At 39.8% G+C, this 21,954-nt stretch overlaps 2 protein-coding genes across 5 annotated transcripts in view; both read right to left on the bottom strand.

The window, feature by feature from the left end:
- Positions 1-4,026: 4,026 nt before the first annotated feature.
- Positions 4,027-10,594, bottom strand: lyrm2 (LYR motif containing 2). 2 transcript variants are annotated; one of them, XM_061900353.1, is made up of 4 exons: positions 10,429-10,594; positions 7,065-7,205; positions 4,787-4,895; positions 4,027-4,643 (listed from the first exon to the last, which is right to left on the bottom strand). In XM_061900353.1, exons 1-3 carry the CDS (start codon positions 10,492-10,494, stop codon positions 4,815-4,817), a joined length of 288 nt encoding a protein of 95 aa, XP_061756337.1. In that variant the 5' UTR covers positions 10,495-10,594; the 3' UTR covers positions 4,027-4,643; positions 4,787-4,814. The 2 variants fall into 2 exon arrangements, with proteins under 2 accessions (XP_061756337.1, XP_061756336.1); XM_061900352.1 differs by having other exon boundaries at positions 4,027-4,895.
- Positions 10,595-17,403: 6,809 nt separating this feature from the next.
- The window catches only part of mdn1 (midasin AAA ATPase 1), a 279,890-nt gene continuing 275,339 nt past the window's right edge, over positions 17,404-21,954 (bottom strand). For 2 of the 3 annotated variants that reach the window (XM_061900349.1, XM_061900351.1), the window contains exon 102: positions 17,404-18,040. In XM_061900349.1, the coding sequence (XP_061756333.1) occupies positions 17,855-18,040 (186 nt within the window). In that variant the 3' untranslated portion in view covers positions 17,404-17,854. The remainder of the gene's footprint in view (positions 18,041-21,954) is intronic. The other variant, XM_061900350.1, reaches the window with a different exon arrangement.

Genomic DNA, 21,954 nt, shown 5'->3' with positions numbered 1-21,954 from the left:
CAGTAATTATATTCAGAACGTGAAACTTACATATATCAATTCATTACACACATAGTGATATATTTGAAATGTTTATTTCTTTAAATGTTGGTGATTAGTACTGACAATTACTGAAAATCCCAAATTCAGTATCTCAGAAAATTAGAATATTAGTTACGACTAGTACCAAAAAATATTTTTTAGAAATGTGGGCCAACTGAAAAGTATGAACATGGAAAGTTTCAACATGTACGGCAATCAATACTTAGTTGCAGCTCCTTTTGCCTGAATTGCTGCAGCAATATGGCGTGGCATGGAGTCGACCAGTCTGTTGCACTCCTCAGGTGTTATGAGAGCCCAGGTTGCTTTAATAGTGGCCTTCAGCTCTTCAGCATTGTTGGGTCTGGCATCTCACATCTTCCGCTTCACAATACCCCATAAGTTTTCTATGGGGTTAAGGTCAGGTGAGTTTGCAGGCCAATCAAGAACAGGGATTACCATGGTCCTTAAACCAGGTACTGGTAGATTTGGCACTGTGTGCAGGTACCAAGTCATGTTGGAAAATGAAATCTTCACCTCCATAAAATTGGTCCGCGGCAGGCAGCATAAAGTGTTCTAAAACTTCCTGGTAGACTGCTGCATTGACCCTAGACCTCAGGAAACACAGTGGACCAACACCAGCAGATGACATGGCACCCCAGACCATTACCGATTGTGGAAATTTGACACTGGACTTCAGGCAACGTGGATTCTGTGCCTCTCCTGTCTTCCTCCAGACTCTGGGACCTTGATTTCCAAAGGAGATACAAAATGTACTTTCATCTGAAAACATAACTTTGGACCACTCAGCAGCAGTCAGGTCCTTTTTGTCTTGAGCCCAGGCGAGACGCTTTTGACGTCTCTTATTCAAGAGTGGTTTTACACAAGGAATGCGACAGCTGAAGCCCATATCTTGCATACGTCGGTGCGTGGTGGTTCTTGAAGAACTAACTCCAGCTGCAGTCCACTCTTTGTGGATCTCCCCCACATTTTTTAATTGGTTTTGTTTGACAATCCTCTCCAGGGCGCGGTTAACCCTCTTGCTTGTACACTTTTTTCTACCACATCTTTGTCTTCCCTTCGCCTCTCTATTAAAGTGCTTGGACACAGAGCTCTGGGAACATCCAACCTCTTTGGCAATGACCTTTTGCGTATTGCCCTCCTTTAAAGTATCAATGGTCATCTTTTGGACAGTTGTCAAGTCAGCAGTCTTCCCCATAATTGTGTGTCATACAGAATCAAAACGAGAGACCATGTAAAGGCTTTTCCAGGTGTTTTGAGTTAGTTAGCTAATTAGAGTGTGGCACCAGGTGTCTTCAATATCTGACCTTTTCACCATATTCTAATTTTCTGAGATGTTGAATTTAGGGTTTTAATTGGTTGTCAGCTACAATCATCTCCTTTTTGGCAAAAAAACACTTGAAATGTATCAGTCTGTTTGGAATGAATGTATACGTTCTACAAGTTTGACTTTCTAAATGGAATTAATGAAATAAATCAACTTTTTCATGATATTATAATATGACCACCATCTGTAAATGTACGAGGATTCACATTATACAATTGCCTATGCATTTGATTAGATGTATACATTTTTAAAATCTTTAGATTTTGCAGTAAAAAAAAATTGGCAGCTCAGTCGCTACGGTTTTACGGCAAAATCTATGGTGGTTTTTACAGCATTTTACCGTAAATGGAAAAAGGGTATTATAGTTTTTGTACGACAAAATTTGAGCAACTGAGCTGCCAGTTTTGTTTACTGTATATTCTACAGTATTGTTAGTTTTACAGTGTACAGTTGGATGGAAAACTTGCTTTTGAAATCATAAGTCAAGCACATATTTGTAATTTTATTTTGACAAAAAAAGTTTGAAATGTACAAAAGTATTACATTTGTTGTATTATTAGATAATACGACATTTGAAAAGATCTGAAGTTGCATGCCATACGTGTATTTTTCTCTGTCAAAATGGTATGATCAGATTCAGTGTCAGAAATTGATCCGCATTGCTGGTAGTAAGTCGGACCCGTTTCTGGTGAGGGTTGGACTCCGCCAAGGCTTCCCTTTGTCACCGATTCTGTTCATAACTTTTATGGACAGAATTTCTAGGCACAGTCAGGGCGTTGAGTGGAACTGGTTTGGTCGCTGCAGGATTAGGTCTCTGCTTTTTGCAGATGATGTGGTCCTGATGGCTTCAATTGGCCAGGATCTTCAGCTTTCACTGGATTTGGTTCTCAGCCGAGTGTGAAGCGACTGGGATGAGAATCAGCACCTCCAAGTCCGAGTCCATGGTTCTCGCCCGGTAAAGGGTGGAGTGCCATCTCCGGGTTGGGGAGGAGATCTTGCCCCAAGTGGAGGAGTTCAAGTAGCTCGCAGTCTTGTTCACGAGTAAAGGAAGAGTGGATCGTGAGATCTACAGCCGAATCGGTGCGGCGTCTTCAGATCCATTGTGGTGAAGAAGGAACTGAGCCGGAAGGCAAAGCTCTCAATTTACCGGTCAATCTGTGTTCCCATCCTCACCTATGGTCATGAGCTTTGGGTTATGACCGAAAGGACAAGATCACGGGTGCAAGCGGCCAAAATGAATTTCCTCCGCTGTGTGGCGGGGCTCTCCCTTAGAGATAGGGTGAGAAGCTCTGGCTTCCGGGGGGAGCTCAAAGTAAAGCCGCTGCTCCTCCATATCGAGAGGACCCAGATGAGGTGGTTCGGGCATCTGCTCAGGATGCCACCCGAACGCCTCCCTAAGAAGGTGTTTAGGGGAAGACTATTTCTGGGAACGCCTCGGGATCCCCCAGGAGGAGCTGGACGAAGTGGCTGGGGAGAGGGAAGTCTGGGCTTCCCATCTTAGGCTGCTGCCCCCGCGACCCAACCTCGGATAAGGGGAAGAAAATGGATGGATGGATAGAAAATGGAAAGAGCAAATACATTTTGTAAAGTAGTTAATTGACGCATATTATTTAAAAGCTTTTGCAGGCCACAATATATAATGTTGTGGTCCAGGTCTGGCCCCCGGGCCTTGAGTTTGACACCCTTGCTCGAGAGGTAATGTTGCTGATCAATTTGAATGATTACTTATTGAGTGTATTTAATTGTATTTTTCAGTATTAAATGATTATAGTTGTTCAACAAATGATTATAGTTTAAACACAGCAAATTGATGCACTTTAAGTCTTTTCTGTTACAGACTATGTAAAAAAAGTTAAGGGTGAAATGTTTTCTTCTTCATGGGGTGATGGGGTGGGGGGGGCATAACAGAAAATAATTGGGAAGCTGATGTAGTCAAAGAAATATGTTTTTGGGAGGCTGCCAATAGAACAAGAAAATTTGGCTTGTCAAAACTTTCCAAAACAAGTAAAATTAGCTAACCTCAATGAACCCAAAAATACCCTAAAATAAGTATATTCTCACTAATAACAAGTGCACTTTACTTGGTAGAAAAAAAACATGAGACCATTTTGCTCAATATGTTCAAAAATATTTTTAAATGAAATAAATGCTCGTGCCATTATCTTGACATAAATGATATGCGCTCGGCATTACATTTCTTGAAACCAGCAAACATACTAAAAACTAGTTTATTGTTCTTAATGGAAAGGCAACAAGGCAACCGCTTTTTACTCTCTAGTCTAAAAATGCATTTTCCCATCCATAACATGACATCATCGCGCCAAGTGCGTGCTCTTTCAGTCAATTAGTGTGCGAGGAATATATATATATATATCTATATATATCTATATATATATATATATAGATATATATAGATATAGATATATATATATATATATATATGAACACATATACAGCTCGGCTCCCGGCCCAAAATTTTTTTATTGTAATTTTGAATAATTTACTTGAATGTGCGTGAACTATTTCTGTTCTAAATAGTTTGAAATGTCACATGTTAAATGTTTAAATATTAACTGTTCGTTTACTGTACTGTGCCAACTGTACTACTATATGAGTACATCTTTTCTCTTGTTTCTTTGAAAATAAAACCACAAAGTCCATTTGGCTGTCATCTGTTTTTATTATGAAACACAATGGTGTCAAAGTCATGATTTTTTTTGTTCATGCTCAAAGTAAGAAATTATTGCTTTGAAAAGGTAGTTTTATACTTGTCAGTGTTGATGACACAGATTTGCAACAGTTGATATTCTAGTTTCAAGCATGTTTTACTCAATATAGGTCATCAAATCCCAGCAACAAGCTGTAATATCATACTGACATCATTTAGGACCAAAACCCTTAAAACAAGTAAAACACTAACATAAAATCTGCTTAGTGAGAAGAATGATCCTATCAGACACAAAATAAGCAAATATCACCCTTATTTGAGATATTTCATCGTACTTAGATTTCAGTTTTTGCAATGCACAGGTGTTACTATTTGAACCCAGATATATACATGACATGATAAATGGCTTGATAATTAAAGACATCCTTACTTGTTGCTGCCGAGTGTGTTGAACAACTGTGCTGCTTGAAAAATATCAGGTAAGTGGAGCTTCAACAGGACACCGTCAAACACCAGTGGGATGAACTTTAGAACTCGGAGCCCGTACAACCCACATTATCCTCTTTGCACTAAATGGGCCCTAGTGTGTGAATGTAGCCTGTGTTGGCCCTGCAATGTGGAAGAAAATGGATGGATGAATGGATCTTCTACATGCATGACAATAAATGGTCTAAACATTGTTAGTGTTAAGAACATGTGTTGTATTAACAATACATAGCAGCTCAGTCCGGTCCTGCCACACAAATTCTTACACAAAAAACGGTCAGCATTCTTCTGCGTTTAGGTCCCTGCCAGGGCGAGTGACGCCTGAAGCTCTTTCAGATGGTTGCTCGCTTGTGTGATCATCATACGGATGGCATCCTGAGAGAAAAATGGAAATGAAAACACGAGTATAGCTTTATTTGTGGTAAAAAAAAAATTAAGTACAACTACGTAGGGCTGTAACAGTACGTACATTCCTAATCAGACTTTTTCTACAGAGGCGTACCAATTCCCCAAACGAGGAGGGAACGGTGCCCTCTTTTAGTGGCCTGGAATCAAAACCAGTGCTGTTCCCATTTTCTGTATTTTGGTGTGTGTTCATTTGGTAATAAATGTACAACAAACTGACATACATGTATAACAACAAAATATATTGTATTTTCAGTGACCCAATTGTAAATAATCATTTGAAGAAAAGAGTTAAAAGTGGGACATATGCTCAACTCATCATGCTTAATTTATTACAGCATTTGGGAAGTCTGTAGGTGATTTTTATTATGTAAATGTGATATTTTTATCAACATGTGACAGGAGGGACCCTGCCATTCAAAACTAGGCTGCTACATTGCTAATGATTAATGTAACTATAGCTGAAAAAATAGTACAATAGCAATAAGAGAAACTATTCATCCATGAACACCATGGAGTTCATGTAGGCTTTATGATGCGTTTACATTATTATGTCAACTATCAGAGACAGCAACTCTTCATTTAACATAATGTCCTTTTTTGCTGCATCAACACAGAAAAAGGCAACATGAAATAACTTAGTTGTTAACTGTAGGTCAATAATGCTTGTCTTTCCCTCAGACAGACAGGGATTTTCTGTCCGTAACACACGCAAGCATGCACACACCGCAAAATGAGCTAACATTACACTAAAAGCTAATTAGCCTCCACCTCAAGGACCGTGAGCGAGCTGAGCTACCGCTCATATTTCTAAAACGTCATCAGGCTCATAGTGATGTTACTAGTAGTTGACTGGAAGGTGTTTATTGTAATTTGGGGAAAGTCCGCTGCATTATGCTCACCTGCTAAACACCTTTGTGCTAACTCACACAGTCTCTCCTCTCTGCCTGTCTCTGCCTTAATCACTGACTCTATGCGCTCTGTATACTCACTGCTGATTGGCTGTTACCACTCTGAATACACACTGCTGATTGGCTGTTACATGCGATCTGAATACGCACTGCTGATTTGCTGTTACCGCTCTGCGTGTAACCAATCAGATGGTTGTGTGGTTGGGACAATGCTGGGTGCTGCAGAGACGTACTGACAGAGGCAGAGGCAGAGGCAGAACTAAGCGGAGCAGCTTAAGACTTTAGTTTAGCACCAAATGATAATATAAATAAATTTAATAAAGTCTAAAGTAAAATATAAATAAAGCAACAAGTGAAGTATCCTACACTTCTCTTTTGTAAAGTAAATCTGAACAGCCGATATAGGCATCTACATCAATAATGTGATTTGCCTGAGAAGCTGGACAGGACAAAAAAAAAATGTTTTCAATTTTTTTTTTTAAACTTTAGGCGGTGGCTCTTTGTTGTCAACAAAGCGCTGCGGGAAACCCTGGGATCAATAACCACATGTGTCGTATTACCTAAAACTAACGTTAAGTATCAAACAACAGAAGAATAAGTGCTTATTACATTTGAACAGAAGTGGAGATAGAACAGAAAATGATATGTGGAAATGTTGCAACAAGTTAGGAGGAGTCTTTGTAACCTGTTTTAAAATTGTTCTATGATCAGTTACATACCAAATAAAATGTGATATACAGTATAGGCTAAAAGTTTGTACACACCTTATTATTCAATGCATTTTTCTTTATTTTCATGACTATTTACATTGTGGATTCTCACTGAAGGCATCACAACCATGAATGAACACATGGAGTTATGTACCGTTACTTAAAAAAGGTGAAATAACTGAAAATATGTTTTATATTCTAGTTTCTTCAAAATAGCCACTCTTTGCTCTTATTACTTTTTTGCACACTCTTGGCATTCTCTTGATGAGCTTCAAGGGTTTTCACTTCACAGATGTCATAGTTTTGATGCCTTCAGTGACAATCTACAATGTAAATAGTCATGAAAATGAAGAAAATGAATTGAAATGAGGTGTGTCCAAACATTTGGCCTGTACTGTAATGTATATCGTTATCCCAGGAGGCTGCAATATATATTTTAGCCCAAATCCCCCATCCTGGGCTGGCACTTTATCATACCTCAATTAGGGGCACCTCCAAACATTTGAACACCTCCTTACCTGGTCTGTGGCATGCCGATTCCTCTTGAATTCATCCCTCGCCCAGTCTCTGAGGTACTTTCTGTCTCGCTCATCCGGTACTTGTCGTATGGTCCTCAACATATTCCTGTAAATCCCCAGAACTTGCGTCCTCTGTAAGAACTAAGGAGTACATTTAAAGTATTAACTTGCGGACACGCATCACCTCAAATTGTTGTTTGACTGTGAAAAGCGCGTCAGTTAGAAAAGTGAGTCAGAGTAAATTAATAACACGAGTAATTACAGTGCGATGAGTACATTTTAGAAAAGCATTACATGACATTATATAAGTTCATACATTTCTGAGTTAAAAAAAAAACAAAATATTTCTTTGGAAGGCTTAAATATCCTGAGTATTTAGGTATTATTTATCAACATTTACCATCGATCATAATATTTTATTAGAGCGTATCAAAGCACGTATTGGTATGCCAGACTTAGCCTTGTCTTGGTTTAACTCTTATCTTACTGACAGGATGCAGTGCGTCTCCCATAACAATGTGACCTCGGACTATGTTAAGGTAACGTGTGGAGTTCCCCAGAGTTCGGTTCTTGGCCCTATACTGTTCAATGAATGTCATGCTGATGACACCCAACTCTACGGTCCTCTCCAAGTTTTGTCATTGTCATCCCACTGGGTTGAGTTTTTCCTTGCCCTGATGTGGGATCTGAACCGAGGATGTTGTTGTTGCTTGTTCAGCTCTTTAAGACACTTGTGATTTAGGGCTATATAAATAACCATTGATTGATTGAAACATTGAACCCATAACAAGTACTTTAAAGGCCTACTGAAACCCACTACTACCGACCACGCAGTCTGATGGTTTATATATCAATGATGAAATATTAACATTGCAACACATGCCAATACGGCCTTTTTAGTTTACTAAATTGCAATTTTAAATTTTCCTGGAGTTTCTTCTTAAAAACGTTGCGTAATGATGACGTGTACGCGTGACGTCACAGACTTTTAGGAAATATGAGCGCTGTGCACACACACAGCTAAAAGTCGTCTGCTTTAACGGCATAATTACACAGTATGTTGGAGATCTGTGTTGCTGAATCCTTTGCAATTTGTTCAATTAATATTGGAAAAGTCATAGTAGAAAGATGGAGTTGGGAAGCTTTAGCCACACAAACACACAGTGATTCCTTGTTTAAAATTCCCGGAGGTGAAACTTTACTATGGATCACAGCGGTCAAGCGAACATGGATCCCGACCGAATGTCAACCAGCAGGTTTCGGTGAGAAAATTGTGGTAAAAAGTCGCTTCTTACCGGAGGTCAGCTGAGCTTGTGCCGTCCATAAAGCTGCCGTCGACTTCCCTGAGACACTGGCGTCAAGACACCCGTGGACACACACCTCCGACTATTAGGTACTATTTAATCTCACTAAAACACTAGCAACACAATAGAAAGATAGGGGATTTCCCGGAATTATCCGAGTAAATGCATCTAAAAACATCTGAATCTGTCCCAATGCAATCGCGGTTTTTTTTCTTTTCTTTTTTCTAGTCTGTCGCTATCAATATCCTCAAACACAAATCTTTCATCCTCGCTAAAATTAATGGGGAAATTGTCGTTTTCTCGGTCCGAATAGCTGTTTTTGTCGGAGGCTGCCATTAAAAACAATGTGAATATATGAAGAGCCATCAACATGTGACGTCATCGTCTGCGACAGGGCTTTTCTGTTAGCGAGCGAAAGTTGCGAACTTTATTGTGGATGTTCTCTACTAAATCCTTTCAGCAAAAATATGGCAATATCGCAAAATGATCAAGTATAACACATAGAATGGACCTGCTATCCCCGTTTGAATAAAAAAATCTCATTTCAGTAGGCCTTTGAATGTGTTCAAACTTCAAATGTGTCCTTTGTGCTCATCAAGTTCAAACGTCATGTGACTAGACAAAAATAGCACTGACAGGTCAGCTAGCTCCTTTCCAAAAGCTCATTTTGAAGCCATTTAACAAATGTGATTAGAGATGTCCGATAAAACTGGACTGCCGATATTATCGGCCGGTAAATGCTTTGAAATGTAATATCGGAAATTATCGGTATCGGTTTCAAAAAGTAAAATGTATGGCTATTTAAAACGTCGCTGTGTACACGGACGTAGGGAGAAGTACAGAGCGTCAATTAACCTTAAAGGCACTGCATTTGCGTGCCAGCCCAGTCACATAATATTTATGACTTTTCACAAACAGAAGTGAATGCAACCATACTTGGACAACAACCATACAGGTCAAACTGAGGGTGGGCGTATAAACAACTTTAACACTGTTACAAATATGCGCCACACTGTCAACCCACACCAAACAAGAATGACAAACACATTTCGGGAGAACATCCGCACTGCAACACAACATAAAAACAACAGAATAAATAACCGGAACCCTTTGCAACACTAACTCCTGCGCGCGTTCTGAGGTCCGAGAGCCAGCTCCAGCTCGTGGTGCCCAAGACCCGACTTAAAACCAGGGGAGACAAGGCCTTCTCTGCGGTCGGCCCTAAGCTCTGGAAGACCCTGCCCCTCCATGTTAGAACTGCTCCCACAGTGGAGTGTTTTAAGTCTCGTCTTAAGACCCACTTTTATTCTTTGGCTTTTAACGCTACGTGAGTTGTGTGGTACTCTGTTTTTTTTTTTTTTATTCTTTCCGGGACGCTAAAATATACCCCTCGCCCCCCGCTAACCCCGCCCACCTCAACCTCCTCATGCTCTCTCAGGGAGAGCATGTCCCAAATTCCGAGTTGCTGTTTTGAGGCATGTTAAAAAAAAATACAAAATGCACTTTGTGACTTCAATAATAAATATGACAGTGACATGTTAGCATTTTTTTCAATAACTTGAGTTGATTTATTTTGGAAATATTTTGTTGTTACATTATTCAAAGCATCCAACGGGGCATCACAACAAAATTAGGCATAATAATGTGTTAACCATACGACTGTATACATCGATATCAATAATTAAGAGTTGAACAATATCGGCAAAAAAGCCATTATCGGACATCTTTAATTGTGACGCACAAGCCACATGAGGGCAAGAAACAAGTCAATCCAATGAGTTCATAGAAAATATGTTGTGTGACGTTTTTAAACATTAACATTGTTGTGGAATACGTCTGACGCGACGTATTTGTCACACAATAGCAAATATACTCATTAATATTCCCGTTGCAATGGTTTGACGTGAATATATGTAAGAATAGTTATTTCATGTCCTGCTAGTCCAACTTCTATTAAGTTCGTCCGACCATTATCTTTAGGGTGTTATTTCATGTATTGTACACATTTTTATCTACTGCTTTGCGTTATAAGCACATTAAATGTTGGTGTTATATTTTACCTGTTTTAGAGAGAGTGTAGTTGCCGGTAACCTCGACGCCGCCATCGTAATGTCACAAGTAAACATGCCCCACCGGATACTGTGACGTCACACTGGTTGGCTGTAGCGCCCTCTAGTGGCATGGATGACACATTGATAGGATTCCTGTTGCACTCTCAGACTTCCACAAGCAAGCCCTGGCTTCTAGCATGGTCTCTTATATACAAGCACAATTTTTCACCTACCAAATATTTCATCTGGAACAATAACGACATATGTTTTCATCTCGAACAATATGTTACAAAAGGAAATCTCTTTTCCTCAACAATTGGTTTAACAATAACATTATTTTAGTGAGTCAGCTTTTCAATAAGGAAGGTCAACTTTTTAATTACCAATAATTTCTCAACCATTTTAAGATCCCTGTGACTCCCAAACAATTTGCCATTTTATTTGATGCCATTCCAACAGGTGTTATGTTGTACAGGGCTTAAACATCTCCTCTTTCTGCTGTAAAAATTGTGAATGATGCACTTGACACTCCTGTGGGAAAACTTTGCTTTGATCAAAAAATAACAGAAAAATCCGCAGCTTATTCCAAAATTATTGTGTGTCTGTCTCCTATGTAACTTCCCTCTGGAATAATGTTGTGAATGACATCTGTTGGGTCAAAACGTGGTCCCTTCCTAACAGGTATTTACTTACCAACAAAGTCAACGAGATATCTTTTAAAAGCATTCATCGTTATTACCCGGTAACGACTGTGATGGTTAGATACAAGAAAGACATTGATGTTACCTGCACCTTATGTAACATGCATCCAGAGACTGTTTACCACTTGTTTTGGACTTGTGAAAGCACTCGATCACTATGGCAAGGCATCTGTCGCTTCATGGCGCACGACTAAACTTGAGGTGCACCATCAAGCATGGAGTGATAGTTTAATAACTTATAAACGCAAGCTTACCTTAGCTAAAGCTAAATATTACTCAAATCTCATCCACCGTAATAAAAACGATCCTAAATTTTAGTTTAGTACGGTAGCATCGCTAACCCAACAAGGGATCCCTTCCAGTAGCTCCACCCACTCAGCTGATGACTTTATGCAATTCTTTAGTAAGAAAATTGAAATCATTAGAAAGGAGATTAAAGACAATGCGTCCCAGCTACAACTGGGTTCTATTAACACTGATACGATCGTATATACGGCGGATACTCCCCTCCAAAATAGTTTCTCTCGTTTTGAGGAAATAACATTAGAGGAATTGTTACGTGTAAATGGAATGAAACAAACATGTTTACTTGACCCTCTTCCTGGGAAACTGATCAAGGAGCTCTTTGTATTATTAGGTCCATCAGTGCTAAATATTATAAACTTATCACTTTCCTCGGGCACTGTTCCCCTAGCATTCAAAAAAGCGGTTATTCATCCTCTTCTTAAAAGACCTAACCTCGATCCTGACCTCATGGTAAACTACCGACCGGTGTCTCACCTTCCCTTTATTTCAAAAATCCTCAAAAAAATTGTTGCGGAGCAGTTAAATGAACACTTAGCATCTAACAATCTATGTGAAACCTTTCAATCCGGTTTCAGGGCAAATCACTCCACGGAGACAGCCCTCGCAAAAATGACTAATGATCTATTGCTAACGATGGATTCTGATGAGTCATCTATGTTGCTGCTCCTCGATCTTAGCGCTGCCTTCGATACCGTCGATCATAATATTTTATTGGAACGTATCAAAACACGAATTGGTATGTCAGACTTAGCCCTGTCTTGGTTTAACTCTTATCTTACTGATAGGATGCAGTGTGTCTCCCATAACAATGTGACCTCGGACTACGTTAAGGTAACGTGTGGAGTTCCCCTGGGTTCGGTCCTTGGCCCTGCACTCTTCAGCATCTACATGCTGCCGCTAGGTGACATCATACGCAAATACGGTGTTAGCTTTCACTGTTATGCTGATGACACCCAACTCTACATGCCCCTAAAGCTGACCAACACGCCGGATTGTAGTCAGCTGGAGGCGTGTCTTAATGAAATTAAACAATGGATGTCCGCTAACTTTTTGCAACTCAACGCCAAAAAAACGGAAATGCTGATTATCGGTCCTGCTAGACACCGACCTCTATTTAATAATACAACTCTAACATTTGACAACCAAACAATTAAACAAGGCGACTCGGTAAAGAATCTGGGTATTATCTTTGACCCTACTCTCTCCTTTGAGGCACACATTAAAAGCATTACTAAAACGGCCTTCTTTCATCTCCGTAATATCGCTAAAATTCGCTCCATTCTGTCCACTAAAGACGCTGAGATCATTATCCATGCGTTTGTTACGTCTCGCCTCGATTACTGTAACGTATTATTTTCGGGTCTCCCCATGTCTAGCATTAAAAGATTACAGTTGGTACAAAATATGGCTGCTAGACTTTTGACAAGAACAAGAAAGTTTGATCATATTACGCCTGTACTGGCTCACCTGCACTGGCTTCCTGTGCACTTAAGATGTGACTTTAAAGTTTTACTACTTACGTATAAAATACTACACGGTCTAGCTCCATCCTATCTTGCCGATTGTATTGTACCATATGTCCCGGCAAGAAATCTGCGTTCAAAGGACTCCGGCTTATTAGTGATTCCCAAAGCCCAAAAAAAGTCTGCGGGCTATAGAGCGTTTTCATTTAGGGCTCCAGTACTCTGGAATGCCCTCCCGGTAACAGTTCGAGATGCCACCTCAGTAGAAGCATTTAAGTCTCACCGTAAAACTAATTTGTATACTCTAGCCTTTAAATAGACTCCCTTTTTAGACCAGTTGATGTGCCGTTTCTTTTCTTTTTCTCCTATGTCCCACTCTCCCTTGTGGAGGGGGTCCGGTCCGATCCGGTGGCCATGTACTGCTCGCCTGTGTATCGGCTGGGGACATCTCTGCGCTGCTGATCCGCCTCCGCTTGGGATGTTTTCCTGCTGGCTCCGCTGTGAACGGGACTCTCGCTGCTGTGTTGGATCCGCTTTGGACTGGACTCTCGCGGCTGTGTTGGATCCATTATGGATTGAACTTTCACAGTATCATGTTAGACCCGCTTGACATCCATTGCTTTCCTCCTCTCCAAGGTTCTCATAGTCATCATTGTCACCGACGTCCCACTGGGTGTGAGTTTTCCTTGCCCTTATGTGGGCCTACCGAGGATGTCGTAGTGGTTTGTGTTGTGGTTTGTGCAGCCCTTTGAGACACTAGTGATTTAGGGCTGTATACGTAAACATTGATTGATTGATTGATCCTGGACAATATTCATGACAAATTTGTGCTTTGCTTTAAAGATGTGATTTTTGGTTTGACACTGTATGAACAAAAATTTGAAAAGGAATTCTACCTTTGCAACCTCATTGTATTATTGGCTAAGTTTTATATTCATAAATGTAAGTTTCTTAATATCCGACCTATATTTTGTGCCTTTAAAAAAAAGATTTTGAACTTTACATTAAAACACTCTCTACCTCTAACAACAAAAAAGCTGTCAAAACGATGATGCTGTGTTCCAAATTTAAGTTGTTTAATGAATCTGAATGAGCCTATGGCTTTGCACTTTGTTTATTATATATATATATATATATATATATATATATATATATATATATATATATATATATATATATTATTTTTGCATTCTTTTTTTATTTTGAATTTACAACCCCCTGGCTCTGTTTTGTACTGTTTTCATAATGTTTTATATTGTTGTTTGACTTACTGTTTGTAATTGTTGAAATTTATAAATAAACATTAAAAAATAATATATAAATAAATAGTGGCATGGATGATAACTGCTGGCATTTTTTTGATCGACACAGGCGTCACATTCAAGGCCCCGGGGGCCCAAAAGTGGCCCGTCACGTCTTTTTATTTGGCCCTGAAAATAACACATGTCAATAAAGTACTGTAGCTTTCGTTACTAAATGTATTATTTCTATTTTGGGAAAAAAAAAAAAGAAAATACTCCATTTTATCGCAAATTATGTTTTAAAAATGGTGTAATTATGCAAAAATATATATCATCAAACATTCAAACCATTTTTCTGAATAGAAATAAGGACTAATAATGAAAAATCTAAAAGTAGCAATAGATTTCATGTTAAAATTGTAAAATATACGGTGTTTTTTTACAGCATTTTTCTCTCAATGAAAAAAAAGTATTATTTTTCTTACTGTAATAAAATGTGGTGCCGATTTGACATTTACAGTAATACACCGACAAATCTACAGTTGTTATGCGTTAAAAAAAAAAAAAAAAACTGGCAGCTCAGGTGCCAAAATTTTACTGTAAAATTGCAGGTTTTATTTTATTAACAGTAAAAAAACAAATGTGACTATTAGAGTAAAATTCTGGCAACGGAGCTTCTTTTTTCTTTACTATAAAGACAGCAGTAATGTTTTTCCATTCACAGTAATATTCACTACATTTTGAGGTGAAATTATTGCAACTTACCTTTTTTTTTTTACATTTTAGTTTTCATGGTGAAATCTTAAAATTGTCATTAAATCTAGGGTTTTTTTTACACCATTTTTTCTCTAAATGAAAAACAAAACAGTACTTTTTTTTACTGTAATAAACTGTGGTGCCGATTTGACATTTACAGTAATACACCGACAAATCTACAGTTGTTGATTTGCGTATAAAAAAAAAAAACAGACAAAAAAAAACTGGCAGCTCGGGTACCAAAATTTTACTGTAAAACTGCAGGTTTTTTTTTTATTAACAGTAAAAAAAAAAATGTAACTTTTACGGTAAAATTCTGGCAACGGAGCCTCCTTTTTTTTTTTTACCATAAAGACAGCAGTAGTGTTTTTCCATTTACAGTAACATACACTACATTTTGAGGTGAAATTATTGCAACTTGCCAGATTTTTTTTTACATTTTGGTTTTCATGGTAAAATCGTGAAATTTACTCAGTTTTTTTTACAGCATATTTTCTCCAAATGAAAAAAAAAACTGTTCTTTTTTTAACTGTAATAAACTGTGGTGCCAACATTTTACTGTAAAATTGCATTTTTTTTTATTTATAGTAAAAAACAAATGTAACTTTTACAGTAAAATTCTTGCAACTGAACTTTTTTTTTCTTAAACCATACAGACAGCAGTGTTTTTCCATTGACAGTAATATACACCACATTTTGAGGTGAAATTATTGCAACTTACCCTATTTTTTTATACATTTATTTTTCATGGTAAAATCATGAAATTTACAAATCTACGTCCCCATCTTCACCTATGGTCATGAGCTTTGGGTTATGAGCGAAAGGACAAGATCACGGGTACAAGCGGACGAAATGAGTTTCCTCCGCCGGGTGGCGGGGATGTCCCACGGGGAAGACCCAGGACATGTTGGGAAGACTATGTCTCCCGGCTGGCCTGGGAACGCCTCGGGATCCCCCGGGAAGAGCTAGACGAAGTTGCTGGGGAGAGGGAAGTCTGGGCTTCCCTTCTTAGGCTGCTGCCCCCGTGACCTGACCTCGGATAAGCGGAAGAAGATGGATGGATGGATGGATGGATGTTGCAATTTATTTATTTATTTTTACTTTTTATTCGACTCCTTTTACCGTATTGCTTTTGCACTGTCTTGTTTAGCTCATTCATTGTTTTTTTTTTGCTCTATGCTTTTTAACCTGTAAAGAAAGCACTTTGGTTCAATTTAAACATTGTTGTAAATGTGCTATACAAACAAAGTTGCCTTGCCTTGATACCGAAGTACATGTTAAACTATCTCCATAACGTAAATGACCGCCATAACCACAACACCAGGGGGAGCTCCACAAACCACGTCAAACCCAGATTCCGATCTAACAAAGGTCTTAACTCATTCTCCTTCTATGCCGCATCAATATGGAATGCACTCCCAACAGGTGTAAAAGAAAGCGCATCTCTATCCTCCTTCAAACCCGCACTTAAAGAACACCCCCAGGCAACTACAACCCTAGACTAACACCCTCCCTTTTCCCCGGATTGTTAATAATCAAATGTGGGAGTGGAGCTGGACTCTCTGGCGGTGGTGCCAGAGAGGAGAAGTCTAGCAAAACTCCTAGCCATTATGGACAACACCTCCCACCCACTACACTCGGACCTTGCGGAGAGAATGAGCATGTTCAGTTCAACTACTTTGGCACGTGTTGCAGTCATGAAATTCTAAGTTATTATTTGCAACAACAAAAAAAAGTTTATGAGTTTCAATTTCAAATGTCTTGTCTTTGTAGTGCATTCAATTGAATATGGGTTGAAAAGGATTTGAAAATCATTGTATTCCTTTTATATTTATATCTAACACAATTTCACAACACAAATGGAAACGAGGTTTGTATATGTCATATATTATTCATTATTATTATTGTTTATTGTGAGCGAACTGTGGTGCTGAATTTCCCCCACGGATCAATAAAGTACTTTCTATTCCATTCTAAATAATCAAATGTACTGTATATACTTATTCGTATGCTTTTTGAGCTCACTATGTTCATTCCTCGCTGTACATATCCTACCAAGTAAGACTTAAACTGTTACAATGTCCATTTCTCAGATGATATAACTGTTGATGACTGAAGTACTGATAACAACCAAACCTAATCCCTCTGGATTGTAAATAATTCAATGTACATACTATGATGATTAACTTGTGTGATGACTGCATTATGCTGAGAGTATATATACCATGAATTGATTATCGTGGACCCCGACTTAAACAAGTTGAAAAACTTATTCGGGTGTTACCCTTTAGTGGTCAATTGTACGGAATATGTACTGTACTTTGCAATCTACTAATACAAGTCTCAACCAATCAATCAAACCAGGTAGCATCGGTGAGCAGATAATACCGTATCATCTCTTTCTATTTCGGACATATCAAGTCGGTCGTGCATTCTTCATTCAAGCTTAAAGTGAAGGATGAAGCAAAAAAATCCAAGCTAACATACTGTAATTCTGCAGTGAAATAAGAACAGAGCGATATTGTAAAGTTTATTATCAAAACCCTTGTATCATGATTTTATATTTCCGCCACGGCGCCTCCCGAATAATTTCATACATAATTCATAAAAGCTGCGGGCCTGGATGGCAAAAAGGTCTGAAATGTTTCTTGTAAAAATGATGCGATTAAATCTCGCCTGCAGGCCAAGTCTATCGTTTCTTGAGGGTCAAAGTAAGTCTTTGAGACGTTCTCTGATCCCTTCCTGTACAACTTTGTCTTCACTGATTCAAATCAAAAACTCTTCTGATGCAACTTCATGCGACCGTGTCAGACAGGACTACCTGATTAAGATAAAAAAAAAAAATAACACGCCTGTAAATGTTGCTGTCAAACTCATAAAATAATTTGAGCAAATTGTCCTAAAATGTATGAAAATGAAGGCACTTTACGGGTGCGACAGGCTGATGAAAAGGTCCACCAAGGAGGGGTCACAGGTCGTCGGCCGTGACCAGCTCGAACCACTGCCGCAGTGCATCGCTCAGGGTCTCTGGCAAGGCGTTGACATCTCGCAGGATGACGTAGAACGGGAATGGGAATTCGTCCATGTAGGAGCGGATCTCTGGCAGCTCTCCCGGTCCTTTGAATACTGGAACTCTGATGTCCAGGATGGAGTCCTGTGTTAGAACACAAGGAATTACTTTACACATTCTCCTTAATCAGGGCTCTCAGACACGCGGCCCGCGAGACGTTATTTTGCGGCCCGCACCTGGATATGTAAATTTAGTGTCAGTTTGGCCCGAGAGTTTTATATGAATGGCGCTTGACAGCGTCATATTTGCTATAATTACCAACCCTCCCGAATTTTCCGGGAGACTCCGGAATTTCAAGGCAATCATTCAAAGGTAATCATTCCCGCGAACAACAATGTTCAATGGGTGCTGTGTTGACACTCCCTTTGACGCCCTCTACATCTGGTAGTTGCAGCGTACCATTCCAGACATTTCTGTATTTGGCTTTTATGAACACAAGTCATAGCCATACTTGCCAACCCTCCCGGATTTTCCAGGAGACTCCAGAAATTCAGCGCCCCTCTCGAAAACCTCCCGGAAGAAATTTTCTCCCGAAAATCTCCTGAAATTAAGTTGGAGCTGGAGGCCACACCCCCTCCAGCTCAAACATGCACAGTTCGAAGCTTGAACGGGAGGATTGCAGGCGGATCTGACGACATTTAAAGTCATTTTTAAAAACGACTGCTAATCCTCCTCCTTTTCGACTGGACGACCGCGGAGAATTAAAGTAAGAACACACCGGAGGCAGAAGTTCATTAAGCGGGGCGGATTCACCGGCTCTCAGCCATGTTTCCGTCACACAGAGGAAGTGAAGTCCACGGGAAGGGAAGAAATCCTTCAGGATAAACGTTTTGTTTGTCAAAGATCTTGCGTTCACAAGACCGAACCTGGCGGGGGCCAGCACGTCCAAGGGCGCAGCTAATCCAGGTGCGGCCCGACACACAGCCCGCAGGTGGCGGGCGAGAGGAGCCACGAGGCGGGAAAGGAAGGCAGGAATCCGGCCAGGTGAAAAAGCTGACTGGGACGTCGAAAAACCAACGTCGAAGTTGATCATATCAGTGGGAAAGGGGCAAAGATCCAACAGTGTTTGGCGGTCACACACAAGCAGTGAGCTGACAGAGACGAAAATAGACGCAAACAACACAAAAACGAACAGAGCTGACAGCGAGAGACGGCAGGGCAAAGCACATACTGGCGCCATCTTTTGGAAACTCGGAAGTGAAATTACTCAAATAGTGAAAGGTAATTGTTTTTTTGTTTTTTTTTGGTAACCAGCAAGCACAGTACAGTTAGTAGAACAACTGTGTTTTTATTACTGTGTATTTGATAGGTGCCGTCTGAAATTCAACTATTTCTTTTATTTATATATATAATAAAATAAATATATATAGCTAGAATTCACTGAAAGTATTTCATACACACACACACATACATATACATATATATATATATATATATATATATATATATATATATATATATATATATATATATACACATATATATACTGTATATATATGAAGTACTCGAGTTAGTGAATTGGATGTAAATATACTCTCCTCTTAACCACGCACCCCGCCCCCGAACAACGCCTCCGCTAACACGGAACTTTTATGGAATTGTTAACTGGGTGATAATCAGGACTTAAAACTGGACATCGCTTACCCTGGGAAATTGTCGGGGGATGCATTTAAATTCGGGTGTCTCCTGGAAAAATGGGGATATTTGACTAGTATGTTGCTAGGGTGGGTAAGCCGTTCAAAGAAGGTGAATCCATTAAACGTGCATGTTAGAATTTTTAAGTAATCTTTTCTTGCGGCCCAGCCTCACCCAGTGTCTGCATCCAGTGACCCCCGGGCAAATTGAGTTTGAGACCCCTGTCCTAAATACTTCAACTGACAACAAGGTCACACTGCAAAAACTGAAATCTAAGTAAGATTGAATGTCTCAAATAACAGCAAGATGGCGGCGCCCGGACGGAACATTTGGCGGAAATGCCGGACAGTTCTGCAGACTTCATGGCTGGCTCGCATCGTGGTCACTCCGTGATCACGTACGACCGCCAGACACTTCTGGATATGGAAATATCGGGCCGTTTTGGACTGATAGACGCGTGCTTGTTCGACGTGCTAACTAGCATGGGAATACCAGCGGCCTGTGAAGCAGGGGAGTCTAGTAGCAGCGGGGGCCGTCTATGGAGCAGACGCCAGCGGTGTGATCGGAAACGCGGATGCCGAGCGGGGCTTAAAACAAAGCAGAAGGCTAATCCCCACAGAACACCACTTCCCTCAATCCTGCAGCTGGATTTAAATAAAGGATGCGAGACTACTGGTCTGGGTAAGGAGTCTGTTAAATTAGAACAAGTTTTTTCTGCTTTGAGTGTTTCAGAGTTGGACGTGTGTTTTACCGAGGTGGCTAACTATGATGCGTGCAGTTTATCAAAGCAACAAACAAACAATCGGAAAATCCCCGTTACTGAGGTGGCTAACCATGATGCGTGCAGTTTATCAAAGCAACAATCAAACAATCGGAAAATTCCCGTCGTATCAATTCCTAGATATGGTCGTAATTATACTGAATGCACTGGGCATAATAAACACAACATTATTAATATTGTTACTACGGATAATTTGATCAAAAATTCCCTAAAACAGCCCACTACCTATAATATAGGGTTTTTAAACATAAGATCATTGTCTCCCAAAACGTTGTTAGTTAATGATATTATCAGAGACAACAATCTTAACGTCATCGGTCTCAGCGAAACCTGGCTTAAACCAAACAACTTTTTTGCGCTAAATGAGGCATGTCCTCCTAACTTTACACATGCGCATATTGCCCGTCCACTTAAAAGGGGTGGGGGGGTCGCACTAATATACAACGAAAACTTTAACCTTAGTCCCAACATAAATAATAAATATAAATCGTTTGAGGTGCTTACTATGAAGTCTGCACACCGCTCCCTCTACACCTGGCTGTTATCTACCGCCCCCCAGGGCCCTATTCGGACTTTATCAATGAATTCTCAGAGTTCGTTGCTGAAATAGTGACACACGCCGATAATATAATCATAATGGAGGACTTTAATATCCATACGAATACCCCATCGGACCCACCGTGCGTAGCGCTCCAGACTATAATTGATAGCTGTGGTCTCACACAAATAATAAATGAACCCACGCATCGCAACGGTAATACGATAGACCTAGTGCTTGTCAGGGGCATCACCGTTTCCAAAGTTACGATACTCCCGTACACTAAAGTATTGTCCGATCATTACCTTATAAAATTCGAGGTTCAGACGCATGTTCGTCAAACTAATAATAATAATAACTGCTATAGCAGCCGCAACATTAATACGGCCAAAACGACAACTCTTGCTGACCTACTGCCCTCGGTAATGGCACCATTCCCAAAATATGTGGGCTCTATTGATAACCTCACTAACAACTTTAACGACGCCCTGCGCGAAACCATTGATAACATAGCACCGCTAAAGTTAAAAAGGGCTCCAAAAAAGCGCACCCCGTGGTTTACAGAAGAAACTAGAGCTCAGAAATTATTATGCAGAAAGCTGGAACGCAAATGGCGCACGACTAAACTTGAGGTGCACCATCAAGCATGGAGTGATGGTTTAATAACTTATAAACGCATGCTTACCTTAGCTAAAGCTAAATATTACTCAAATCTCATCCACCGTAATAAAAACGATCCTAAATTTTGGTTAAGTACGGTAGCATCGCTAACCCAACAAGGGACTCCTTCCAGTAGCTCCACCCACTCAGCTGATGACTTTATGCAATTCTTTAGTAAGAAAATTGAAGTCATTAGAAAGGAGATTAAAGACAATGCGTCCCAGCTACAACGGGGTTCTATTAACACTGACACGATTGTATATACGGCGGATACTGCCCTCCAAAATAGTTTCTCTCGTTTTGAGGAAATAACATTAGAGGAATTGTTACAACGTGTAAATGGAATAAAACAAACAACATGTTTACTTGAACCTCTTCCTGGGA

The sequence above is a fragment of the Nerophis ophidion genome, linkage group LG05 (assembly GCF_033978795.1).
Source record: "Nerophis ophidion isolate RoL-2023_Sa linkage group LG05, RoL_Noph_v1.0, whole genome shotgun sequence".
NCBI lineage: Eukaryota > Metazoa > Chordata > Actinopteri > Syngnathiformes > Syngnathidae > Nerophis > Nerophis ophidion.
This window is presented reverse-complemented; position numbering and strand designations above follow the sequence as displayed.